The following is a 27,467-nucleotide window of genomic DNA, read 5'->3' as shown; positions in this document are numbered from 1 at the left end:
CCTCCAGGGAATAACTTGGGGGCTCGGAGCATCCTGTTTGCCCTTGAATTGTCCCAGACATGCAAGGCCATGATGTGGCGGGGTGGCGGGCGCTGCGCCTGCACTGTGCCACGTTCCGCTGGGGGCTGTCCCCGAGGCCTGTGCTGCTCCAGCCGTGAGCTTTCTGGGACCACCGCGCATCCTTCGTGGGAAGAGCTGGTGGACCTGGTGTGCCTGGAGTCACCTCATTAGCCTCCACCTGTGCCCGGCTTCCCCTGAGCCTGGTGGTGTCTCTCCTCATTAGACAGGGATCCCCTCCTGTGAGCGTGAGGCCTCCTTCGCTGTGTCCCCAGTCCCTGCTGGGTTTGCAAGAGGCACAGGCAGGCAGCGAGGAGGGAAGCGCGGTTCTTTACTGGAGCAGAAGGTGCTCTGGGCTAACGTACCCCGTCAGGGCAGGAAGAAGCCACTGGAGGCCCCGCGGGATGGACCTGTGTCCATGCTGACAGCTGAGGCGGTGAGCGCCGTGCCTCTCCCATGGTCTCTCCCGCCCTGGAGAAGGCAGGTTTGCATCTCTGCGCCCCTGCGCCCCAGCCTGGGCTTCTGCCGAGCTCTTGCATGGACCGCCCGGGCTCTGCTACAGGTGCTTCTCCTTACAGCCCCCTGGGGAGCTTCCAGGGACAGCGTCCCAGACCAGTTCACTCAGAAGTTCGGCGCTCTTGTTTTCTTACAGCTTCCCCAAGTAACTTCTGTGGCCAGGGTGAGCAACCCCTGTTCTAGGGGATGCGCTTCACGGGGACCCGGACGTAGTTGCAAATAATTACATGGATGCAATTCGATAACGTGTTTGCACGTGAATGCTTATATGATTTATTATAACATGTTGTAATTAGAGGCTATGTGGATATAATTGTACATTGTTATGTTATTTCCACATGAGAGTTGTTACTGTATTATATGCTGCAAAGTCTGTGCATACCATATACCGTGTCATTTCCAGATGCGTACTTTTGCAAGGGTAGATGGTCAGGGCAGGAAGCAGCACGTTGCTGGCGGTTGCAGCCAGGCGGGTGGGGACCCTGCTGGGGTGGAGCCAGGAGCACCCGGATCCTGTCCCCAGCCACCGCTGTCTTGTCCTCACCAGAATTTGCGCTCCTTGGGGAAGGCATGAAGCCGAGCTCACAGACGCGTCTGACGGTGAATACAGAAAAGACCCATCGGCTCTGAAATTGTAATTCGGAATCACATGGGGGTTAACTTTGGAAATTTTAATCGAAAAAAAATAAAATCTCCCTGGGTGATGTGGATGATCTGCTGTTTGAGACGTTGGACGGGTCCGGTGACCCCTAGGAGACAGAGGCTGGCATGAATGAACGGATGGAACTGTTGTCAGGCTCTCACGCTCACGGCGGGAGGACCAGGAAAGTGACCGATGCCAACGAGGAGAGCCTGAGGGGGACCTGGAGAGGGCATGCGGTGGGGAGGTGGTGTGCTGGAGCTCGCCCCTGCCCCTGGGTGTCATTGGGCCGTCCCAGCATTGCCAGAGTCTCCCGATGGTCACCATGAACCAGAAATCTGGGTTTGCGTATGGAATCTTCAGGTTAGATGTTTAAAACCCTGTGCAGGCCAAACATAACTGTCTGTGGGCCGTACGATCTGGGCCTCTCCCCCAAGGACGGTGCAGATCCTCTCGGCAGCAAGGGAGGCTCTGACCCTGGTCCTGGTCTTGCCCTTCCCCTGGGGAGGCCGTGTATTTCTGGAGCAGCTCCTAGGCTTTGTTAGGCTTTGTGTGCACCTGGGTGTTTGGTAACCCCAGGAAGGTCTGGGGTGGAGATGGACATGCTCCCAGTGGCTGCCGGCATCCCAGGACTGGCCCCATGGGCAGAGCGGTACAACGCTTCCAGCTCCTGCGGGCGTTTGCTCTCATTAAAGGAACTCTGGAAATAAATACTGGGTGTCCGTTTTCCCACGATGAACACAGAATAGGCACTGGGTGAACCGGGACTTTTCTGAGCCACCCCGATCATGAAACACGAGAGCAGTGGACACTCACCCAAGCATTTGCTGGGCCTGGAACCTGGGGCACATGTGCGGGGAGCTCCTCCCTCCCGCCCCCTCCTGCAAATCCCTGGATATTCTGTTTTGGGGTCCTGCCCTCTGTGGGAGGACGCCATGACTTCACCAGGCAGTCCTTCCGCGATCCGGGTGGCCTCCGTCCCTGAAACACCCCTGCCCACTTTCCACGTGCACAGGGCCTTGACCTCTGTTACAGAGTTCGAGTAGAAGTGAATTTGCTGCTTTGGGACTGCACGTCCTTTACCAGCTCCCCGGTATCCAGGCTCACACCGGCTCTCATCCTAACCTTTCCAGACCCCTGTCCACAGAGATGGGGGTGTCACTGGGCAGCGTGCTCCCAGAGTTATGTCCACATCCTTCTTTGTGCTCCCTATCAGCCATGGTCAGCGCCCTGATCTGGTCTTTTTTGGGGATCCTCTACTGGACTTGATGGTGGTGAAGCTGTACTCCCAGCTGCCACAGACTTTTGGGGACCCCTGAGTCTCCCCTAAGTCAGCCTGCTCACAAGTTCAGGCTCTGCCAGACTCCTGGGCCCCGGGACTATCTCCCTTCTGAGCCTGGCCCTGCCCTTCTGTTCTATTTTTACACATTACCCATCATTGCTCTGTGTTTGAAGCAGAGGGGTTATTAAAGCATGAACTTGGTACCGTTCTGACCCGAAGCTTGCGTTTCTCCCTCTTCTGCTGCTCTGTCTTCAAAGAAAAACAGAAGGTAGCTTGCTTTCTTACCTCGGAAGGCTTCAAACTGCCCCCGTGGCCCTTTGGTGGATCCCTGTAAGCTGTGGTTGTGGCCACTGCTAGTTAGGGCTCCTTGAGCATGTGGGGTTCCCAGCTCAGGGCAGAGCCTGCAGGCCCCTGACCTGGCCCCGGCTGCCTCCTGGTCCGGGCTCCAGGGAGGCCCATGCGTCACGCACGGTAGCTCTGCCGGCTGTTACGCCAGCAGGTGCAGGACCGTGAACCTGAGACGCCCGTCTCCGCCGAGCCCTGGGGTTTCTATATGCAGTTTTCACACCTCCCCATTGTGTTTCTTCTCCCCCTCCTTACAGACATACAGCAGCCATGCCGCGCAGCCCGACTTCCAGCGAAGACGAGATGGCCCAGAGCTTCTCCGACTACTCCGTGGGGTCAGAGTCGGACAGCTCTAAAGAAGAAACCATCTATGACACCATCCGGGCCACAGCGGAGAAGCCCAGCGTCGCCAGGACGGAGGAGGGCCAGGGCAACACGCTCGTGATCCGCATCCTCATCCAGGACCTACAGCAGACGGTAGGCCCCGTTCGCTCATTGCTGGTCCGTCCCAAGCACGGCTTGAGCTCGAGGCTGCCTCTGGTCACCTTCTGCACGGCCTGTCCTGGTGGCGTCCTGCACGTCGTGCACCTGCCCCGCCCTTCCCTCCTTCCCGTCGGCTGTGCCTTTGTCCGCCTCGTAGCACGCTGCTGGCACCTCGGTCCCCTTACTGAGCTCCTATTATGTGCCGGGCAGAGGCCAGGCCTCAGGGGCACAGGGACCAGCCTCGCGGAGGACAGGTACACAGTGGACACGTTAGCAAGTGAGGCCTTCGGCGCCCAGGCGGGCCCTGCCTCTTGCCCTGCTGCTCTGTGCTCGAAGGAGCCCGTGTCCCGTCCTCTTGCCCATTTGCTGAGCTACGTGAGCTCTGTCTGGCCTGGCCTCGCCCGTGCTGCCCACCGCTGACTCCCAGTCGTCTCTCAAGACCTGGGCCCTCGGCTGTTTCCTGTGTTGGCCCCCAGTAGCCCTCGGGGCTTCTCGTTGCCCACGGCCCTGGCGTGTGTCCTGCTGTGCGCTTGCTTGGTGCCTCTGGGTGCTTGCTGGTGGTGCCGGCCGCCCCGTGTTTCCTGGAAAACTTCCCCTCTGCAGATGCCGTTGGCCTGTCGTGTCTGGGAGCTTTTCTCACACGCTGCTCCTTCCGGTTTGCGGGTTGGGCTCTCGTTTCAGGGGTAGCGGCCACACGTCCGAGGGCTTCTCCGTATCTGCCTTCGTCCCTGGCGCCTCTCCTCGTAGTCCGCCGCGATGTTCTCGAGCTTTCCTTTATGGTGTGTTCACGTGGGCCCCTTTTGCTCCGACCCTCGTAATTCCCGATGGATTGTGGTTGGGATTCTGGCTTTCTGTTTGATTTCATAGCCTGGCACTGACTCATCTTGAAAACGACTCTTTTGGTTTCTTTTTTCTTTTTCTTTTGTTTCTTAGGTTCTGTGGCTTTTTCTTTTCCTGTTGTAGACCTTCCTTCTCTTACCTGAGGCGCGTTCTCTGCGGACGAACGCGTGTCTGGTTTCTGCCTGCCTCCTCTCCTTCTCTCGCGCATCTCCGTTTCTGGGCTGTTTCTGCCCGGCGCGGGCAGCCGTCTGCAGCGTGCCGTCTCTGTTGCTCTGACCGTGTGTGGGCGAGCTGTCCTTGCCTCGCTCCCGTCCCGCTGCTGTCCCGCGGACACGGTCCCTCGGTGGGAAACCCCGGGTCCCGGAACGGCGCCAGCGCGCCCTTCGGTAACTTCCCGCGCGCTTCCTGTGCGCCAGACGCCGGATTAAGCTCTTCGCGTGTGTTACTTCCCCGAGTTGGTGAAACAGCCGAGCTGGGCGGCACTTGTGAGCGGTCACTCTGGGCGTTGCATCACCCAGTGAGCACAACGTGTAACCAGCATCGGACGAGGAGATGGAACATCACCCACCCCCGAAGGCCCCACCGACACCCTCCTGGTCCCAGTGGGCCGGTGAGAAGCAGGTGGCCCGGGACACACGGCCCAGAGCCTCCAAACCCGCCAGAAGCAGGTGCTGGGTGTGCTCCCTCGCTGCCCGATTTGTTTCTGCGGTGCGTTGTCCCCGCGGCAGGTGGCCCGTGGGCAGCCTTGGAGAAGGCACATCCCGGGGTCGCTGCGTCCGAGATGGCTCCAACTCAACCCCCCCACTGTCCGCCGTGTGTTTTGGGGAATGGCACTAAAGGTCTCGAGCTTGGGCCCACCCGCAGGCGTGAAGGGAGCCAGTGCAGGCTGGGACCAGGGGACAGCAAGTGTGCATTGAGCGTCTGTTGCCTTCATCGGTCTCCTTGGTCAGAGCTGGCGCTGCCCACGCCGAGCGGGCACTCACCAGTGACAATGGAGAGAGAGGCCATTCTGCCGTCATGGCTGTTGAGATGCCCCACGGGGCGTGAGTAAGGGCGTGGGACGTTGGAGAAGTCACCACGACGCTGGGTCTGGTGGGTACAGGGTAGTGGGAGCTGGCCTGGAAGCCCGTGTCCCACCCCTGCCTGCCGTGACCTCTTCCTGGTGGGTGGCGTGGTGGGTTCTGTCCACTGTGCCAGAGTCTTCGGGAACCTGTCGAGAATTACTGATGGATAGACATCTGCTCTCCAGGCCCACAGCTACGAAGAAGGTCCACCAGGGGTTTGGTCTCTGCTCCTACGAGCATAATTGTTTCCGGAACCTTCTAAAGATCAACTCTCTTCACTTTGTGAAGATGAACAAAGCCCCTGGAGGCTGAGACCAGCACTCCCATGGGCACGAACGCCGGCAACAAAGCAGCCGTTGTTCCTGCGTGCGGGCCCCTGCCAGGCCGAGTCCCAGAGCCAGGGACGCGGGACAGACCCTGGAATCCCGCCCAGAGGCACCGTGGGAGCCGCTGTGCCAGTTTGTCACCCCTGTGTCCGCCCGCCCAAGGGGAGGCAGTGTCTCAGGGAGCCAGGAGGCTGCCCCTCTCCCGTCCCTGGCGCGTCCCCCCCACCCAGGTGTGGTCTGGACCTGTCTCTTCTTTAAGTGACTTGTGTTCCGAGTCTCCCTCCTCCAGTGGGAGGAGGTTTTCCACCTCTTAGCGGGTGCGTCTGGCCGGCCTCCTTGCGGCCTCAGCAGAACAGAGTCCCTCACAGGGCCATGCAGGGCTCACCGTGGGGTCGAATGCAGTACCGGTCAGCACCCGGGGCCTTTAAGCGAGCAGCATGTGTGAAAATCAGCACAAACTCCAGCTCCTCTGTTATTTGTAGTTTTGAGGGAAGTGGGAGCAGAGCTGGCCCTGAGCTCACGGCGGTCTGGTTTCTAACGCGCCCTGGGTGGCCCATCCCGGGGAGGGCGGGAGGAGCCTGTGACGGGCCCTCCTTGGGTGCACACAGCGCCCACCCCAGCACCCACCGCTGGCCCAGGGCTTGGCCCTGGTTCGGTCGGCGGTAGCTGCCAGGCCCTTGTCCATCGGGTCCACCACGACCCGTCCGGACGGGTCCACGAGGGACAGGGACCGGCCCCCTCCCGGCAGGTGCTTTGGGAGAATGAGTCTCTCCTCTTTTGCTTTCGGATGCTTCCGTTCATTACGTATCTTCAGCTTTGTTATTTCATTCAGGAAAAAGCATCTGAGCTGTGAGCCTGACCCCCTCAAAGACAATTTATTGCTGTTCATCCGTCCCCCCCTCTGGCGCACACACTCGAACTTCTCCCCCAAAGCAGCATCCCGCTGCATCCCCGCAGTGCCTGCCACGTCCCCGTGGTGCCCGCCATGTCCCCGCGGTGCCCGGCGGCCCTCCGCACGTATCAGCTGACGGGGACACTCCACCATCTATCACTTGCTTCCAAATGGACTGTCAGACATGCTTGGTTTCCAAGTGACCGTGGCCTTCCGCTTGTCATTGAGGATCAAACTAGAACACCCGCGGCAGAGAGGTCCCACCTCCCCCCCCCAGGTTTTAATCCCTTCCTCACCTTTTGTCGCAGACATGTCACTGTTTTTGGTCTTATCTGAGGTCTTCTGTGACTTTGAGTGTTGGGACTTCTTCACCCGTCTTGGCAATCTCCGAGTCCCTCTCCTCGTTTGGTAGCTGTGAATCAAGCCTCTGGTGTTCCCTCTTGGCTGCTCGTTCTACAGAGACATCCATCATGAGAGAAGGTTCTGGAAGGTCTGGGCAGGAAGGAAAAACTCTATTCGAGCACGTTGGTGGGCACACATTCTTTACTCTTGGCCCCTCAGGAGGTGAGGGCTATGTGTCTTCTTGAAGGAGTTCGTGGGGGCCAGGCTTCTGGGAACAAGCCATCTCCCACCTCCCCTCCACGAAGGTTTGTCTTAGGACTGTCTTTCCAGATGGTCTGTGGGTCGGGTATCCCATTGCCTTGCTCTCTGCGATGTCCTGGCCCTGGGGGGCTGAGTGGTGTGGGGGCTGAGCTGGGGGAGGAGGGGGCAGGCCATGCCTGGCTCCCTGGCTCTGCTCCGCCAGGGGCTCGTTTCCCATCTAAACCAGAGTCCTTTTCCTGGAATCCCTCCTCTTCCCCTAGGGACCCCTGCCTTCTACTCACCTCTCAGTGCAGAGCTCAGGAGTTCCAGGGCTCGCTCCATCCTCTTCCCACACCCAGGGCCTCTGTGACCATGTCTGAGCGAGGGACGGCCACAGCCACGGCCGCATCTCCAGCTCTGACCTCCCATCCAGGGGGCAGAGCTCACTCTCCCTTGACATCTGCTCAGTGAAAACTCACGTTGCCTGGAGCGGATGCCGGGACCCTCCCTTCCTCTCTCTGACCCCCACGCCTGGTCCCACTGCTGTTCCCTCTCTCAGCTAGTGGTTAAATTTAAATTAGGCATAGTTTACAAGCCATGAAGTTCACTCACATTAAGGATACCTATTGAGTGATTCTGAGTGACTTTGCCGAGTCGTGCAGACGTCACCGCCATCTGGCTGTGGGATCTTCCATCGCCACCTGCCTGTCCCTTGTCCTCGCCCACTTCTAGCCCCTGACACCCACTAACATGCGTCCTGTTTCTGTGGTCACTGTTGTGGGCATTCCGTATTATGGGGTCCTACAGGATGTGGCCTCCGTGTCCGACTTCTTTCACTCAGTGGAAGAGTTTTAAGGTTCACCTGCCAGGGTTTCTTCCCTCTTCTTGGCAAGGAGCATTTCGCCGATGGACTGTATTCCGTTCGTCCATCCCCCAGCAGACAGCCAGTTGGGTTGTTTGCATTTTTTGGCTGTGAGCCTTGATTCTGTTGTCCAAGCCAACACCCCGGGGTCACCCCAGAGTTCCATCTCCCCAGGCCCCTTACCGGAGTCCACCGCCAGGTCCTGTCCTGCACCATCTGGACCCCTCGGACCCGGGCTCTCCTGTCTGTCTCTGTGTCCAGGCTGTCCATACTGCCGTCTTCCCCCTGGACCAGGAGAGTCCACGCAGCGCCCCAGGCGACTGCTTGCCATGTAAACACAGTCCCACCGCGTCCCATCAGCCTCCCCTAGGAGCTCTTACTGTTTAAGGCTAAAGATCGGATAGGACACGGTGCACCTCCTCTGCCCCGCTGATCCCACCTGAGGTGTCCTCATGGCCCTTGCTTCCCCTGCGCCCCCTGCATGACCGTGATTCTGCAGGTGCGCGCTCGGTGACTGCGTGGCCAGCGTCTCTCTCCACCAGTGCTCCCGGTCTGGCTTGTGCATCCTTGGCCCCCGCGGCTGGTGTGTCTGAATGAGCAATGTCTGGTGAGAGAGGGAAAGATGTTGTCTGAACCCTCGCCTCCGGCGGGCGAGGGGGTGACATCTGAGCAGTTTGTGGGGCCCCCGAGGAGCGAAGGTAGTAGAAGCAGGTAGGAGGCTCCTGCAAGAATCCAGGGTGGTGTGGATGGGGGCAGAGACCCACGGACAGGTTCCTGATGACCGTCGATGAGGTCGGAGCAGGTGCGGCTCTTGCACGAGACTGTGCCCTGGCTGTTCGAAGGCTCCTTCCCTGTGACTTGTGTCGGCATATTTTTTTTTTTAAGATTTTATTTATTTATTTGAGAGAGAGAAACAGAGAGGGAGAGAGAGCAAGAGCAGGGAGGAGAGGGAGAAGCAGGCTCCCCACTGAGCAGGGAGCCCCTCATGGGGCTCGATCCCAGGACCCTGGGATCATGACCTGAGCCGGAGGCAGATGCTTCACCGACTGAGCCCCCCAGGCGCCCCTGGCATCAGCGAGTTCTAACATGTGATGCCTGCATCTTGATAATTTCTCAGCACAGGGGAAAAGATTTCTTTTAAAAATTGAGATATAATTCCCTTTCCATGCAATTTGCCCATTAAAAGTGTACAGTTCAAAGGGTTTTGGTAAATTCCCAGATGAGTACGTCCATCACCACAATCTTAGAACATTCTCACCACCCCAGAAGGAGACCCCTGCCCATCAGCAGTCAGCCCCCGTCCCCCTGCCCCCCAGCCCCTGGCAACCACCCACCTGCTTTCTGTCCCTATGGATTTGCCTTCTCGGGACTTTCCCTATGAGTGGAGTCATGCAGTGTGTGGACTGGGAGGCAGAGCCATGTTTTCTTCAGTTGACTGCCCCCCGCCCCCGAGACCAACACTTACCACACTGGTGCCTTGAACGTGATCATGCCACGGCCTCACACGTGATCCAGTAGCCCAGGCAACACAGACATGAAAAACTCTTGCATCAAAAAAGGTCTCCGTCTTTCAGGCAGCCATTTTGTTTCTGGATCTTCCTGTCTCAGAGCACACTCTTTCCTGCCTGCTGGTTTGCTACCAAAAGGAAATTCGTTTGGGATTTTAGACTTAATTAGAAAATTAGTTGTACATGACTCTGACTTGAGCACATTTTCTGCCCTGAAAGAAAAGTCAAGAGGACCCAGTGGGCTGAAGGAGGTGATGGTGATAATGTCCTTCCTTCAAGAGCTTTGAGTGCCTGCAGTGTGGCCCAGGGTTGACTCCAGTCCTGCCAAGGAGACCCCTAAGAAGCTGAGAAATGGCCTTACGTCTTGGTTTGATGCTGTTCATTTTTTCTTTAATGTAAGAAAATTAAAAATTTAGGACAAATCAAAGAATAGTATCATAAATACCAGTGTATCTATTATGAATAATTGACAGTGATTAGCATTTTGTCACTTTCTTTTTTTTAGAGAGAGAGAGAGAGAATGTGCATGGGGGGGGGAGAGACAGAGGAAGAGGGAGAGAGAGAATCTCAAGCAGGCTCCATGCCCAGTGTGGAGCCCAATGAGCGGCTCGATCTCACAACCCTGAGATCATGACCTGAGCTGAAATCAAGAGTCCATGCTAACCTGATGGGGCCCCCCAAGTGTCCCGCATCTTATCACTTCTTAATCCTAGGATTAAAACTTTCCTGCTAAAGTCAAAGTCTTGTGGTCCTCATGCCCAGTGCCCTCTCCTCAGAGGCAGACATAGTCATGAATTCAGTGTGAGTCTCTCTCGTCTCTTGCTCTTTGTTCGTATGCACTAGTGATCACTATACAGCATTGTGTTGTGTAAAAAAAACCATATACAGCTGGCATCATACTGGGAATGTCATTCATAACTTACTTTTAACATCTAGGAGTATATTTTTGAGACTTCTTTCTTTGACATTCACCAATTATCCATTTATCCTTCCATTCCTCCCACCCTCCATCTATCCACCAATCTATCATCCCTCCATCCCTTCCTCCATCCTTCCCTGCATCCATCCATATATCTGTCCATCCATCCCTCCATCCTTCCATCCTTCCATCCATCCCTGCATCCATCATCAGTCCCTCCCTCAATACACCCATCTGTCATCCCTCCATTCTTCCCTCCATCCTTCATCCATCCCTCCCTCCATCCACCCAGCCATTATCCCTCCATCCATCCTTTAATTTATCCCTCCATCCATCATCCGTCCCTCCATCCATTCAGCCATCCATCATCCCTCCATCCCTTCCTCCATCTGTCCTTCCCTCCACCCATCTATCCACCCGCGCATCCATCCGTCCCTCCACCCACCCAGCCATCTATCTACCCATCCATCCATCCCTTCAGCCATCCCTTCATCTCCATCAATCCACCCATCCATCTCTCCATCTCTCAGTCTCTCCCTTCCTCCCTCCCTCCGCCCATCCCTTCTGCATTACGGAAACAGACGGTCTGGATCTTTGAGCTCTACCCGGAGTGGCCCTGCTATGTCTTTGTGGTGCCCATTTGGATCCCTTTTTGGGGGGATGGAAGGCATGGACTCTGGTGCTAAGGCCAAAGAGAGCCCCTCTTGCCCGGCCCCTGACTTCCCTCTGCCTCCATTTTCTCTGTGATGTGGTGATGGTAATCATCCTCATTGTCCGTAAATGGAGTGGTTTATACTGCACAGTTTTAATCAGGAAACTAGCAGTTGTAAGTGGTTTAAAACACGGACGGCTCCAGGGGGGGCCTCGATCGTGTGGGTCATTATTCATCTCGCGTGGCAGCTGGCTGAAGGCCGAGAGGGGCTTTGCTTTCATTTGCATCATTAACAAAACAAAATCAAACCCCCTAAAAACCGCATTTAACCAGCATCAGTTTTGTGTGTTGTAGGGATTCCACGCTGCATCTCCTGTTGGGTATTAGGTTAATGTTTCACATAGGACAGCGGTCGGCCCGGCTTGCCGGGGTCTCCGTAGCCCCTGTGACAAATGTCTGCGTTGCTGTGCCCTTCTGCTTAAGCTTCGACTTAATACCTACTTAAATCTCTCTGAGAAAATAACATTTGGGGAAGTGGCTTTGGTCTGGAATTAGTACACATTCCGTGAAAAAGCTTTGTAAGTCTCACATTGTGTTGAGAACATTGCAGTTCAAAGGCCACGCCGATGAGCAGCGGATCTCTCCTCCTCCCCCGGTGTCCCAGGCTGATAAGAGTTACCCAGAAGGTGGCAGTGCCAGGGCACAAACCATCCATATTTAATTTTCTGCGTTAAAGCCAAGGACGCGGCACTTCTCTTCCGGCACCTTCTGTGGTCCGATCTCTGTGACTCCTCCTGCCAGGTCTGACTCCTGCCCTCAGTTTTGACCTTTCTTTTCACACGCTTCGTCTCTGGATGGACGGGGGTCTTACCCCACAGTGTCCGTGCTGCATCCACCACGGCCTCCCCCTGCCCCCTGCCCGTCTCCCGGCCACTTCTCGGCCCCTGCGTGCTGACCCATGGCTCTGTGTTCGCTGCTGGGACCCAGGGATCTGCAGCCCCGCCTCTCACAGCTGTGTGTGTCTGGGAGCCCTTCTGAGCTTTCTTTGTGTCTCTTTGGGCTCAGGAGTGCTAATCCTAACCTCCAGGAGCACATGAGATGTGTTGGAGGTCAGGACCACGTGATCCCCCCCCCCCAGAATGTCCTTTCCTCCACTCTACTTCCGGAGCACCCCTTCCCCCCCCGACGATGGCTAGTGAAAGAGGAGAATGAACTCGCCTCCAGGGAGGGCTTGAGTCACTGACGGATTCCAGGCCAGTGCCTCTGTGTCCCGTCCCCTTGACAATGGCCAAGCACTGCCAGTTAGCCCCTTAGAAATGAGCCACAGCACGTGGTTTTCCCACCACTTCCACAGAGCAGCAGGTGGCGATGAGGCTCTTACTGTTTGGAGAATCTCACTGTGGTTGGAAAAACGAGTACACAGCCTCTTTATCCTTCATTCGTGTTGAACAATCCATAGCGCGCCTCCTGGACTTCAGCGTCCTCAGACCGGGCTGCCCTTATCAGTCAAGGTCACCCAGCATTTCTTCTTCCCTAGAAATCCCTTATTTGGAGCTTCATGTGTTACCCGAGAGAATGTTTCCCTGTTTGCTGCCCCAGGTTCCAGCCTGGGAGGTCTCTGTCCACAGCGGAAGCATGGTTTTGTTTGGACGGTTGTGTTGGAACCCGCCCAGTCTCGGTTTGGGTTCTGTGGTGCCGGCTGTTTCTCGGACGTGTGCAAATCTGCACGCTGTGCACGAGCAGCTGTTCAAGGCCCAAACGTGCCTGAATTCACCTTAAAATGGCTCCTGGCACGTTGCGTTTAGCATGGCTCTTTTACAACGCATCATAAAAGCACTGATAAGGACATAAAGTGTGACCCAGAGGAAGTTTTGAATGTTGAAACGCACTTCTTTGCCATGAGCGATGTGCTCAGAAGCTTGGGTTTCTTTCCAAACCTTCCGAGTTCTTGCTGAATGCTGCTGGGCTGTTTATTCTCACTGGGGTCTGTGTCTCCAGCGCTGGCTCCTGGAGCTGGTCCAGGGCGATGCAGGGGGTGTGCCCTTGGCACCACTACCCCCAAATGCCTCGGCAGCTCTCCCTCTCTTTGTATTTTTAACTTTTTCTGGGTGGAAGTCAAGGGTGAGGTGGGTTGAAGTCCCGTCTGGGGAATGTGAGCCGACAGTGTGTGGGAGCGGGCGGACGGAGTGTGTCTGCGCGGTGCAGCCTGGCGTTGTTGATGGTTTGCCCCGGCCTCCTGACCGCGCACTCGAACGATGCGTGTGTTATGCAGTATATTTACCGTTCTTTCTGCTCCGGACCCTCGTGGAGATCTCACGGAACGACCACTGCCGTCACCCCCATCGTACAGGACCCAGAACAGATCTGGAGCCAGTCTGCTCTCTTCCGCAGGATTCTGTTGTCCTGTTGTTGCAAGTCAAAAACAGTCTTGTCCAGGGGCGCCTGGGTGGCACAGCGGTTAAACGTCTGCCTTTGGCTCAGGGCGTGATCCCGGCGTTATGGGATCGAGCCCCACATCAGGCTCCTCCACTATGAGCCTGCTTCTTCCTCTCCCACTCCCCCTGCTTGTGTTCCCTCTCTCGCTGGCTGTCTCTATCTCTGTCGAATAAATAAATAAAATCTTTAAAAAAAAAAAAACAGTCTTGTCCAGCTTCTGCCTCCTCCTGCCCCCATAGGCCGACCACTCGGGCAGCGGTGGGCACACAGCCCCAGAGCGCAGAGTTTTTGCTCCTCTGTGGATCGTGTGTGTTAGTTGACAACACAGACGTGGCCCACCCAGAGCATGTGGTGCTTCGTGTGAGGCTGAGACTGGCCCTGGTCACAGTGTTATGGGCTGAGTGGTCCCTCCACCCCCATCTCTGTGTAGAAGTTCTAACCCCCAGCACCTCGGGTGGTGAGTATATTTGGAGGTGGGATCTTTAAAGAGATGATGAAGGTAAAATGACTTTGGTCAGGTGGGACCTCATCCAATAGGAATGGTATCTTTTTAAGATTTTTTATTTACTTTTGAGAGACAGAAAGAGAAAGCACGAGTGGGGGGAGGGGCAGAAAGAGAAGCAGACTCCTCCGCTGAGCAGAGAGCCTGGTGCGGGGCTCAATCCAAGGATCCTGGGATTATGCCTCGAGCCAAGGGCAGACGTTTAACCGACTGAGCCACCCAGGCGCCCCAGGAATGGTGTCTTAAAAGGAGATCAGGACACAGATGCACACAGAGGGGTGACCCCGTGAGGATACAGGGAAAGGACAGCCATCGACACACCAAGGAGAGAGGCCTCAGGAGGACCAAGCTCTGTCCGCACCTGCATCTCGGGCTTCCAGCCTCCAGCCTCCAGGACGGGGAGGCAACGAATGCCCGTGTTGTAAGCCCCCAGATGTGCTCTTTTGTTAAGACAGCCCTAGAAAACAGCTAGGCACAGTGTACGTGGCAGACCCACACTGGGCGTCTGCCTCCCCGTCCCCAAGGCCAGCGTTCTTTGGCTTGTATCCTGGGATTCTCGGTTGTTAACCTCACAGCTTGCAGAGAGGCTACAACTCACGTTGGCCAAGCAGGAGAGTGGGCTTCTCTCCTACTGGAAATCTCATTTTACATTGAGTTTGGCCGTGAGCTTTACCAGTGGAGGGTGGAGTTGCATACAGGTTAACCATCCAGCCGGCCAGAGCTGTGCCGCTTACGATTCTGCAAGCGTGGGGGCCGTCTGCCCTCTCCAGATCGTTGCTGTATGCTAACAAGATAGCGTGTTCACAGTGCCCTGGGCACTAAGCGAGCGCTCGGTCGTGGCAGCTCCCACCATCCTCCCTGTGGTCCCGACCAGACCCTACTCTATGTTGGCTTATGTGACCCGGGAGCTGTCCATTTCCGAAACGTGGTGTTCAGTGCAGTTCTAGCAATACTTACGGAGCTTCAGGCACGGCTGTGCCACAAATAGACACACACCCTTGTTCTCCTGTTGCAGCTCGTAGCGTGGAGTAGGGAGGAGCGCTAATCAGCTGGGGGTTGGGGTGGGGCCACGTGCCTGGGGTTGGGTGGACATCCTAGAAGAAGATGTGCAGGTTTCCCGGTGCTTGAATATGCCTCTCTCTAGGGGGTCAGGGCCTCTGGGGGCTGAGAAAACCTGAAAAGAGCTGGAGCTGGCCTGAAGGAACCTAGGAGCTTCCTGGACAGATCCTTAAACCGAGGCTGATGTCGGTCACAGAGGCCTGCTCTTGCTTTTGGATTTTGTAGTTCCCACCTCCTTCCCAACCCCCCATGAATGCACTGCTCCTCAAGGGAGAAGCCACTCTGATTGGGTCTTGGAGGTGTCGTTACATCCACTTGCAAGTTTTCCGTATCTTAAACCCACCCAGCTCAGTCCAGACACTCGGGGAGGTTTTTCAGGTGGATCTGGACCTCTCGGTGTTTGGGGTGTTGCACCAGGACATCAAAGAGTGATAGTTACTGAAATGTCATAAGGCAAAGTACACGCTGGTCTGTCCCTCCTATAGGAAAGAAAGCAGGATGGAGAGGCCATGACCCACAGGCCGGACAGGTGGGAGGAGAGGTCAGCCGACCCACAGGCCGGACAGGAGGGAGCAGGGGTCAGCCGACCCACAGGCCGGACAGGAGGGAGCAGGGGTCAGCTGGTTAGCTTGGACTGTGCTCCGTGGGTGCGCAGACTAGTTCCTTGGGTTCAGTTCAGGACACTCCGTGGTCAGCTCAACCTTGGGGGAGGCCAGAATGGGTGAATCCTGATCCCAGTTGGGAAAGGTGTGATTTCAGCTGGCAGGTGAGGAGGGGAAGGGACGGTTAGCTGGAGGCACAGGTGCACAGGGACACACACGGCCTGACGTGCCAGAGAAGTACTGAGAGTGGTTTGGCATTGCCTGAATGTATGTGTGTGTATGTTTCTGTGTGTGTGTGTGTGTGTGTGTGTGTGTGCGCGCGCACAGGTGCACAGGTGTATGGGGTCGGGGCAAGGGCAGAGGGGGGCATTGATAGGCAGGGCATGTCCCGACAAGGAGGTGGGGTCCAGATCAGTGATTCCTTCCCTGTGTCCCTTCGGTGGGAGTGCAGGCATTTGAGAGATTGGGTCACGAGGGGACACAGGTGATGGGACTGGAGTGAAGTTGTGTGGTTCTGAGAGACAGGCAGGTGAGCTCTGTGCAGGGGCTGCTGGAGTGACCCAGGTGAGAACGGATGGGGGCCTGCTGGGCAGTGGCAGGCGCAGGTGGGGACTCAAACATTCGAGGCTGTAGATGAACCCAGGCTGATCCAGAAGGTGAAGTCCGGAGAGGAGTCAGGAGCCCATCTCCCGGGATTCTGGAGTCGGAGGTGGTCCCACCGTTGAGATTTGGAAGGAGGGTGAGGATAAAAAGAGTGGGGGACTAGGGCAGAGGTGGAGGTGTGGGTGGGGGTCAGTTTGGGCCGGCTTGGCTTGTGAGATTGGTGACCGTGATTTGTCCCTTGGGGTCTAATTCCCCATGTGCTCACCTGCCCTGTGTGCTTAGGTCACGGCCAGCATGTTCCTTTGTGTCAAGCGCCCTGTTAGAGTAACCGTCCCACGGTCGTCAGGCTGAGGAGCTGGTTGCAAGTGGTTTTCAGTCGTGAATTCGTACTGGGTCGATATCTTTGTTGCATGTGCTTTGCTGCTCTTCGAGGGCCCCCGAAGCCCGGCCGTAGGGGGAAGAAGACCGTCGCTCTCGCCTGCTGTTCCAGAGACACAGCCATGGTATGTCGGTGGGGCCGTGTGCCGCGCATCTTCCCAACGCCAGCGTGCCCGGCGCTTTGTCAGTTTGTCCACTTTTCAAAGCTACCGACATGTCAGAGGCGAGATTTTACTTCTTTGAAAACAATTATTTAGAATCTCCCCAATATAGTCCTTTGTTATGGAGGTTAAACTGTTTCTGCCTTGTAACCGTCCATGTTCAGCATCGGGACAAAGTAACAGGTAACTGGAAACTCAGAACAAAGGCAGTGTCTCCCTGATCCTTAAGCAAGCTGACCCTAAGTTTCCGCCCAGTTTTCTCAGGGACTGTCAAGTATGTTGTGTTCTGAGGGTGGCCAGGTGTGTATGGAGAGGAAATAAAGCATCAGTTAAATCTCTAGGAGCCGGGCGGACTCGGCTTGCGTTCGCCCTGAACTTGCACCACTTTCCAGACATGTGGCTTTGGGGTAGTTACGTGAGACTCTGAGGCTCCGCTTCCCCTTCTGAGAATAATAATAATAATTGTTTTTATATTAATAGTCATAATCATATCTGTTAAATGTAAATGTATATTACATGCATTGTATTCATTACATATGAGATCACATATGATATGTAATTATATAATTGTATCTACAGCAATAATAATAATGATAATAGTCCTCACTCGTGGTTGTGGTGAAGGTAAATACAGTTTAGTATAGTTCCTGGCATATTAAGATTCAATAAATGTTAACCACAGCTGTATCACCATCACCACCATCACCACCATCATTACCATCACCATCATCACCATTATCATCACCATCACCACCACCATCATCATCACCATCATCACTGTCATCATCACCATTATCATGATCACCACCATCATCACCATCACCACCATCATCACCATCGTCACCATCATCACCATCATTACCATCATCATCATCACTATCACCATCATCACCATCATCACCATCGTCACCATCATCATCACCATCTCCATCATCATCACCATCATCGCCATCACCACCAACATCATCACTACCATCACCATCATTGTCCTCTCCCACCAGGCTCTGAGCTCCTTAGGGGCAAGATCCCCATCTCAGTCATCTCATGTGCCCCCACCCATGCCTGCCCTGGTGCTGGTACAGGATCATTTATGCAGAAGACAGAAGCTGGAGGAGTAAAGGTGTTCCCTCAGGCAGCCCATTAATGGCAGTGGCTGGGCTCTGGGATTCCTGACATTCTGTGCAGTCCTCCCTGTACTATGTAAGTCCTCTCACAAATCGCCTACCTGAGAACACCTGTAAAAGCTTATGAAGAATACCCATCTCACAGGGCTGTATGGAGACAGAAGTATGGTACCAGCTGCTCTCACTACTGCATCAGGTGAGAGTGGGGTGCAGAAAGCTACCACCTGCCTGACTCGCTGCTTCTCCAGCTACGTCCCCTGCTGATCCTGTGCTGAGCCCATGACCTGAAATGCCATCCCAAACTCTCACGTGGCTTTTTGTTCATGGGCACGGTCCCGGGTGTGCGTGCCCTCCCAGGCGGCCTGACTTCCTCCTCCCTCGGGGCATCCTCGGGGGCTCATTGGGCATTTGTTTTCTGCCTTCCCATCCCATCACCACTTCAAACGTGGCTTAGAGCTGGTTTGCTCATTGTGGTTTTCTGGCTCCCGGCTGTCATTCACTGACTGGATCCCCGCATCAGGACTGTGCTTGCAGCGGGCTCTGCCCGAGGTGGGTGCTGGGTAAGGAAAGGGGTCGATGAGGGGTAGGTGAGCAAGGGGAGCAGGATTTGTCCGGTGCCTTCTGAACTGGCTGCAGCGTGGTTTTATTGGTGGCGGGTGTGAGCACGCAGGTAGCACCCATTGCACGTGGAAGGAAAGGGGTTGCTGGGGAGCAGGGTGCTCAGACCTCTGGGCTCTTCTCTGAGAGGATGGCGGGTGTGATGCACCTTTCCGTGTGTTAGTTCCTGGAGCCGCTGTAATTCGCTACCACAGATGGGGCCGAAACCGCAGGCATTGTCTTGTCTAGTGGTCCTGGAGGCTGGAGGCTGAGATCCGGGTGTGGGCAGTGCTGGGTCCTCCCTGAGGTCGGGGCCAGGCCTCTGTCCTGGCTGCCGGCCGTCTGCTGGCGATCCGTGGCGCTCCTTGACGTGCAGACGGCATGCTTCCGTCTCTGCATTTGTCCTCACGTGGCATGTGCATATCGGTGTCCACGTTTCCCTTGTTCGTAAGGACACAGTCATAGTGGATTGGAGCCCACCCTACTCTGTTATGACCTCATCTTAACTTGATGAAATCTGCCAAGACCCTATTTCCAAATAAATCAGACGCACAGATAAAGGGGGTTAGGATGTCAGCGTGTTTTGCAGGACGCAGTCATCCCCCAGCGGCATGTATCATTTACGTTCGTCTGACCCCGACAACAGCCCCGCGAGTTAGGTCAGTGTAGGTGCCGTGATTTTCATCCTGGGAACGGGGACTGCTGGGCTGGTGGGTTTGCCCAGGATCACAAGGTTAGTGTGAGCAGTCGGGCTGCACGCGCAGGCCTTTCTGACTGCTGAGCGCTTGCTCCTTCTGGAAGTTTCTGAATGGGGCCTTCTTGATGTTTCTTAGAGGAGGATGGTTCTTCATTGTGCAGGGCTGGCCCGCCCAGGGCACAGACTCCGCATCCCCGGCTCTGCCCAAAGTGGAGTGGGCACTCTGATCACCCGCGATCACCTGCGATCAGATGGGTCCCTTGGGAGCAGGTCCCAGCCCACGCTCCGCTCTGCCCTCCCTGCTGGTAGCCCCTTTGCTGCAGCCGCCGTGCGGAGGCCTCAGCCTTCCTAGGGTGCTAGTATCCGAGGGAACTTGAGTTGGGTGTCTGGGTGGTTAGAACCGGAGGCCCCTGGGGACTCCTGACACAGGAAGTGGCGAGTTATCCGCAGCCCCACCTGGTCACGTCGGACAGACCTAGTTTGTTGTCCCGAAGTTTCCAGGTACTCTTCCCCCTCAGCCAGGGCTGAGCAGGGGTGCGGGCAGTCATGAAGTGTCTCTGACGTGAGCAGCTGGCCCCCACCCAGCCTGGTAGCCCCAGGAGGAGCTCCGAGGTACCCGTGAATTCAGCCTTTGATACTAGCAATGGACAGATGGAGCGTTCCTGCCTCCCGGGTCAGGTTTCCTGGGCGGTGGCATTCCAGGCTGCCTGCTCAACGTTCCCCGTTGTTGAGAGCAGCGGGCTTGGCTCTCCCTGCTGGGAGGGGCTTCCCAGAGGCTCAGGCTCACGGAGGAGGCCGCTGCGTCCCGGGGCACGCAGAACCCCCAGGAGACAGTGGCCCCAGCCTCCTGTCCTTTCTGAAGGTTTTTGCGGGGATAAAGCAAGCCCTTCAGCTCCTGCTCACGGCTGTTCAATAAAATATCATTTTAATTCAAGAGAAAACGAGAAGTCTCTGTTAGAAGTGGACGTGGCCTGGTGTTTGTTTTTGTGGCTTACTGGTGGAATCTCACAGAAGGCACCCAGGAGCATGGCCGAGACGCGGCCTTTGGGTTCTTCGTGGCACTGTTCGGGTTTGAAGGTCTTCAGGATTGATTTGCAGGCGCTGTCTACACTACTGAAGTTTTAAAAAATGAGCTGTTGGGGCGCCGGGCGGCTCAGTGGGTTAAGCGTCTGCCTTCGGCTCAGGTCATGATACCAAGTCCCAGGGTCGAGCCCCACATCGGGCTCCCTGCTCAGCCGGGAGTCTGCTTCTCCCTCTCCCTCTCCTCCCCCTCCTTCCCCCGGCTCATGCTCTCTCGCTCTCTCTCTCAAATAAATAAAATCTTAAAAAAAAATTAGCCCTTGTGGCAACTGATCGGATTTTTAAATCACACTGTGTTTCGTCGTTGCCTTCCTCTCTGCTTTGGGGGCGGGGGTCGGTGTCCCAAGGCTGTTGTGTTCAGTGTCTGCGTGGCACACAGACGCTTGCCGTGGACGTTCCCATCTGAGAGGTCACGAGCTGAGACCTCCATCCGTACCTGAGATGTCGACGTGCCGCCGATGTGAAAATTAAATCCTGCTATAATCTGCTTGAGCCGCGGTCCTCACAGAGTGCTTCCCTGACCACACTCGTGAGGAGTGCAGGTTGGGGGGCCCGACCCGGACCTGCTGCCCCAGATGCTCTTCTTGGGGGGGGGGTTGGCACTGTTGCCACAAGCGCTGGGATTGGAGAAGCTCCACTCGGGGGCAGGAGCGGCCCAAGGCAGTAGGCCGTGTTGGTAACCAGAACACCACCACAGGTGCCGTGGGGATCCGAGGCAAGGCCACCGAAGCCCACGGTTCCGTCTGCACCGTTCTCCTTTTGTATTTACTCAGGATCTGCGTCCAAGCGACGTCCTAGATCACCGGGAGGTCCGCTGCTCAGAGGACCTGGACAGAAGCACCTTGACGTCTCTGGCTGCGTGCTGGGTGGGGTGGGCCGCACCACTGATCGGGGTCTTTTCCTTCCCCGCAGAAGTGCATTCGGTTTAACCCGGATGCCACTGTCTGGGTTGCGAAGCAGCGGATCCTGTGCTCCTTGACCCAGAGCCTGAAGGACGTCCTGAACTACGGGCTGTTCCAGCCGGCCAGCAACGGGCGCGACGGGAAGTTCCTGGACGAGGAGCGGCTTCTGCGCGAGTACCCACAGCCCGTGGGCAAGGGCGTCCCCTCCCTGGAGGTACTGGCGGCTGCCTCGTGGCCTGGACACGCGGTGGGGGGCGGGGAGGACCTTCACGAAACTCCAGATTTGATTTGGATTAAAAGTGAGTTTGGGGTCTTGCGGTTGCCTGTAATTTGGGGGTTTCAGACAGCTGTGCAGTGTTTGGTCCATTTGTTTCCTTCCTGTAGTTTGGATGAATCTGTTGGAGAGAATTTGGAAAGTGCACACGAGGGGTCTGACTCAGGCTCCCGTCACCGGGACCTGTGGGTCTGGGGGTGCAGGGTGGGGTTGCTTCTGCCTCCCCGACTCAGTCTTCCTGCCCTGGGGTGTGGGGTGGCCAGGGGCTGTCCAGCTGTGATCTGAAGCATGACTTCCAGCTTCTTGCCGGGAATGCCCAGGGGGCTGGTGCTGCCGTAGCCGTGGGCCTGCTGTGTGACGGGTCCATGCGAAGTGTGCCGCCAGCCTCTGATGCTCTGACCCCCGACTGGCCGCATCCCCAGGTTTGCACACGGTCTTTACCTGTGATGAATGAGACAAGGATGCAAGCAGCATTTTTCCTGTTGCTCAGCAGGACTGGGAGCGGGCGATGACACTCATCTCAGCCCCATCAGACAGGGAGACGCTGCGCGTGTGGGCGCATAGCTGGCCCTTCAGCAACCTACGTGTGTTCTGCGGTATTCACAGTGACGAGATCATTCTGAAGTCAGAGAGGTTGTGGACCAAGGCCAGATCTCATCCGTACATTTCTAAACCTGATAGTGACTTCGAGGCTGAGGTTATTGGGATCCCCGTGTAGACAGAGCATGTGTCAGACCGGAGGGAGGGGTTTTGGTGGAGGAAAAGGTGGGGTGCCACTTGGCGTCCTGTGGTTCCCTGTTCTGACCTCAGTTTGCTCATCCGTAAAATGGGTATCCAGTGGAAAAATCCCTGTTGGGAACCTAAGTACCAGACACTTTTTAGGCATGTTCACTGCGCAGAAGACTGTCTGGGTTCTGGTCTGACGGGGCTGACACTCAAGTGGGAGGTGACAGACGGGGAACAGTGAATGAATGGTTCATTTGGGGACTGATAATTTCCATAATGACAGTGAAACCTGGCGAGAAGACCGGGACGTCCAGAGCCCACTCTTGATCCGAGAGGCTGTTGGAGAAGGCAACCCTGGCTGGTCCCCCGCTCACCCCCAAGAATGGAATGGGAGGGCATGGGATGCACAGGGCATGGGCAGGGCGCTGCTGCTGTTCCTAGAACGGCTGGTACGCGGTGTTCTCTCTCTCTTGTCCTATCTGGGGACTCGTGTCACGGGAGCCACGCTGACAGGTTTGCAGGGGAGCGTCTCTGCTCCTGCGTGTGCATTGCCCCATGGCGGGCTCGGTCCAGTCCTGGGAGCTGTGCAGCCTGAGCCCACCACACAGCCTCTCTGGGCCTCAGGTTCCCAGCTTTGAAATTGGGGGAACATGAGTCGGGCCTGGTCAGGGGTCCGTGAGGTTCCAGTGAGGGGCCCCATGCACAAGCTGGCAATCTCCTTGCCGTGAAAGAGTTGTAGGACCTCCACGTATCCATCTCCCTGTGCCTCTGTCTCACCAGGTGATCCTCGTGCCAAGTGAGATGGGCCTGGCGCTCCACACGTCAGTGTGGCTGTGAGCTCATCGCCTCTGAGAATTTCGGTGGAATATGGTTGGCTGCTTAGGAAACATGGAGGAAACAGCAGGAAAGGCTTTGCCTTCCAGAGCCTGCATTCCTCTTTGGCCATGAGCTGGAAAAATGCTGGTGACTCTGGAAACAGACATCCTCCTCTGGGCATTTCCCATCCTGCCAAGATGTGTTAGCAGCCTTAGTGTTGTTTTTATTTTTAAGATTTTGTTTATTTATTCATGAGAGGCAGAGAGAGAGAGAGAGGCAGAGGGAGAGGCAGAAGCAGGCTCTCTGCTGAGCAAGGAGCCCGATGTGGGGTTTGACCCCAGGATACTGAGGTCATGACCTGATCTGAAGGCAGACGCTTCACCGACCAGCCCCCCAGGCGTCCCCGCCCTAGTGTATCTTTATAACCACGAGTCCACGTGACTTGAATTCTGTTAGACTTGTCAGCTAGTGAGCCCCACCTCTCCTGGTGTCACTCCCAGTGGCTCTAGAAGTCTCAGAGGTCTGGTGGGGGAAGACTGGGGGGACGGGAGCTCGCTGCAGCCCAGGGCGCCGGGTGCACGGAACATACTGTCCTGCTTGAGTCTAGAACCGGGGGCAGAAATCTCAAAACGGGTCGGGGTCCTGCCTCCCAGTTCCATGCAGGGTGATGGACACCTGCAGCCTGTGGTCAGCACACGTTGTCCCGAAATGTGAGCCACCTGAGTCTCACGGAACCTCCTGATTTCACTACGGGCTTACATTGGCTCTTAAAAGAAAAAAAATCAAATTTTAGCCTGTGCAACAGGGGAATTTCATGTGTCGTGAACCTGCTGTTTTGTTTGCAGGGGGAGGAGAGGAGAGTAAAGTGGTGGCTTTGGAACCTGGAAGTGGGATTAGACGGTGTCAGGATTAGCTCCCCCGCTGCCCCACACCTTCACGTCCCCCACCCTGTGCTCGTTCAGACTCGCAGGGAGGGCTGTGGAGGGCGGAATTGAGGGTTGTGTGGGGAGGGGTGCAGCCGCATCGGTCCAGAGCCGGTGTTTGCCGGGACGCTCCTGTGCCATCCTCGGGCCTCCCCACCGGCCGGTCGGGAGGCTGGTGTCAGATGGGAAGCGTCCGGCCGAAGCTGGCGGGACAGTGGTGGGGCTGGACTCGAGCAGACGCCTCGACTAGGAATCTTCACGAGTGCGGACTGCTTGTGCCCTCCCCAGCATTCCGTCGGGCTCCAGCACATCCAACCTCAAAGGGGTGGGGGCCCGGGCAGGGCGCGAGGTGGACGTGCTGGGGTTCGAGGCAGACTGACGCATGCATGGTCCTCCCGGGCAGCGACCGCGTTGGGGTGAAATGTTCTGGCTCAGAGGGGGCGCTGTGTGTGAGGGAATGAACGTGGCCGAGAGTCCCGGGCGGGGCAGCAGTGGGGACGCTGGTTCCACCAGGCCGGCTTCATGGGGCTGGGTGTCCAAGACACGTCCGGATTTGTTGACGGGGCCACGCGCACAGCCGGAGGACCGCGATCGCGGCTCACGAGAGGCGTGCCGGCCATGGCTTCTCTGGGAGGGTACGACTCCTTTGTCCCCTCAGGTTGCTCTCGTTTCTTTCCGTGGCTTTTCAGCCACGTGGCTGTGGACCCTCGCAGCACGATTCCTGCAATGTCATGGGTTTGCGGTAGGAACACAGTTCGTTTACCTGACGCAGGAGGAGCTTGCTGGGAGGCCCCAGCCTCCCGCGGAGGACAAGGCCGTGTCTCCTTGGAGCACGCTGTGACCTATTCACGTGTCTTCTCTTTTCCTGTGTTTCTGTGCAGTTTCGATACAAGAAGCGTGTGTATAGGCCACCCGTTCTGGACGAGAAGCAGCTGGCCAAGCTGCACACGAAGGTAGGCGGGGATGGCGGCATTCGCACACCGGCCTCGTGTCTCCTACGTGGCGCTACCGTCTCTGCAGACCAGGGGAGCTCCTTGGGCAGCGGGCTCCTCCTCCTGGGAAGCACCCCCCACCCCGTACCTGCCACGTGCACGGCGTGCTGGGCGGGGCCGGGATGTGCAGGTGCTCTGGGCTGCCTCTCCTGCTGGCTCCTGGAGGCCCGCCCGGCTGCTGGGGGGCAGGGCTGCTCCGTGAAGCGGTGGGAGCTCAGGCAGGGGAGCACGAGGTTCCCTCGAGGTGAGGCTCTGAGGCAGGGTGGGTTCGGACACGTGTGTCGTGGGGATGGTGTACGCCTTGCCCGGGTGTGTGTGTCCTTCGTGGACGTGGCCCACGTGGGCCTGACTAAACCACGTGAATGAACACGCCCTCCCGGGTGCCTCCCAGAAGGGAGTCTGCCAGAGCTGCAGAACACGGCCATCCTCTCCCATGTGACGAAAGCATGCTGGGTGACGACTTGCATGTGGACAGTGTCAGAGGGGTCACTGCTCTGTGCACGACCCCACATGGGAGTTTCTGGGAGGAGGGGAAGCCATTCTCTCTGAGCCACTGCTGCCGACAGAGAGACACACTGAACACGGAGCCAGTTAAAGAGCTGTTCATGGAAACCACGCAGAGGTGAGACCGGCACATGGCCGGCAGGGGCGTGAAGGACAGGGTTGAGGTCAAGAGCTGTGGCGTGCGGTCCACGAGCGCTTGCTTCCTGGCTGGGCTTGCGGCGGGAGCTCCTGCCCCCTGTGGGGGTCGCTGTGCGTGTCCACGGGATGCTGAGGCTGGATCGTGGTCACGCCCACCTTAGTGGCGAGGAGGATGCGTGGTATCTGAGGATGCTTGAGGATATGGCGCACAGGAAGGGCAACGTTGGGATCTGCGTGGACACTGCCCCTGGCCCGCCCCGGTGCTGCCCAGGCGAGCTTACCTGGTGCTGTGAACTCAAAGCGGGTGTTTGCAACGATCGGGCTCCCCTGGCTTTTGTTCTTTCCCCATTTGTATTACAACAGGTACATGGATTTTTACTGTGTTCAGTGGTTATGCACCGTTACTTAGTCATGTCTTCCCATTGTCCAGATGTGGCCGGTGGCGGCCCTTCTGCCTGGCCCTTCTGCCTCTGCCCACTGGCGCGTCCCGACCGTCCTCTGAGCACTGACAACTTTGTGGCACAACTAATGCTCTGAGTCCTCATGCACATCCCTGCCCAGCCCTGGAATCTGCCTGGATGGTGGCGTTTCGATCCCAGGGTCTGAAAGTTTCTAGTTTTTTTGAAGACCTTCTAAAGTGTAGATAAAAATGTGCTTTTTGGATTAAAAAAAAAACCAGTTGCTGGATAGCAGTGGAAGCGTTAAGTAAACACAAATGTATCTTGTGTCTTTGGACATTTGTTAATTTTGGCCCTGGAATGTACGTAGAGTGTGCAGGTGGAGATCCGGCCTGTGTCGGGGGGGCTGGAGGGCCCCGGAGCCCCTGTGGCTGCCCCCGCGTCGTGGGTGCTGTGTGGAGGGGGTGCAGAATCAGGCCAGCAACGAGTTTGCTTCTTCGGATTGAGGCAGATTGGATGCTGTGGTTATCCTCAGGTGGCTGGGGCTATGTGCTCCATGGCAGGAAATCAGGCTTTCTGTTACCGACGAGGCCGGGCTAAGCTGGGGAAACGTCCCTCCCCACCAGGGTTGACCCACAGATTGTTTTGACCCCATGAGAAGTGATTGTCTCCTTTCACCTTGAATTGCTCCGTGATCAGGCATCCCTGTTTCTGTCCACGGAGTCACAGGGTTCACCAAAAAGTGGATTAGCCGAGCCGAGAGGCTGCCCTGTCTGCTCTCCATTGCACCTGCTGCTTTAGAGATTAGAAGGCATAAATATCAGTCCTCGGGCCTCATTCCCCGGAGATGGAGTCAGAAGCTCGGGGGTGGACCCTGAAACTAGTTTTTCAAAGTGGCCCAGGTGGCTCATCCTTTCAGAAGCGAAGGAACGTCCCGTGGCTCTTGGCTCGGATGTGAAAGGCAAGAGATTTCTAGAACCTTCATCCAGGACAGGCTGGTTGCATTTGCCCCGCGCTGGACTCCGAGCTTGGTGCTGGAGTTCCAAATACAACGACCCGCTGCCTGGTGGGTCTGCAGTGCCCCGTGCAGGGGAGGCTCCCTCTCCACGGAGGAGGCCTTCCTGTAAGGAGCCTTCTGGGGCCTGTAAAGACATTGCTGTTTTTTTATTTTTCCCCTTAGACCAATCTGAAAAAATTCATGGACCACGTTCAGCACCGTTCGGTGGAGAAGATGGTCAAAATGCTGGAACGAGGCCTGGACCCAAATTTCCATGACCTGGATACTGGAGGTAGGTGCCGGGTGCAGAGGACTTCGGTAAGCCTCGCGGAAGCACGGACTCAGTCCAAAAACGTGCTTCTGTGATCAGATCCCCCATGTGTGTGCAACACTTAGACTTTACGTGGTTTTTGAAAGTCCTTTCTCACCCTGCGTGAGTTCCGGATGAGAAGGGCTGATCCGTGCAGGCAGCACGGCGCCTGGCACACAGTAGGTGCTCATCCACAGCGGCGGGGTAAGCGAACAAAGGAAGGGTGGACGGTAAGGCGTCTGGCGCTGCCGCGTGCCTCCCCCCCCCCCCCCCCCCCCCC

General features: G+C 56.7%; 1 protein-coding gene across 1 annotated transcript in view; it reads left to right on the top strand.

The window, feature by feature from the left end:
• The window catches only part of SHANK2 (SH3 and multiple ankyrin repeat domains 2), a 472,550-nt gene that overhangs the window by 38,995 nt on the left and 406,088 nt on the right, over nucleotides 1–27,467 (top strand). Inside the window, exons 2-5 of the mRNA XM_040639603.1 lie at nucleotides 3,098–3,317; nucleotides 21,120–21,323; nucleotides 24,730–24,801; nucleotides 27,061–27,169. Coding sequence (XP_040495537.1) covers nucleotides 3,111–3,317; nucleotides 21,120–21,323; nucleotides 24,730–24,801; nucleotides 27,061–27,169 — 592 coding nt within the window. The 5' untranslated portion in view covers nucleotides 3,098–3,110. The remainder of the gene's footprint in view (nucleotides 1–3,097; nucleotides 3,318–21,119; nucleotides 21,324–24,729; nucleotides 24,802–27,060; nucleotides 27,170–27,467) is intronic.

This window comes from Ursus maritimus, unplaced genomic scaffold (genome assembly GCF_017311325.1).
Source record: "Ursus maritimus isolate PB19 unplaced genomic scaffold, ASM1731132v1 scaffold_23, whole genome shotgun sequence".
Taxonomy (NCBI): domain Eukaryota; kingdom Metazoa; phylum Chordata; class Mammalia; order Carnivora; family Ursidae; genus Ursus; species Ursus maritimus.
This window is presented reverse-complemented; position numbering and strand designations above follow the sequence as displayed.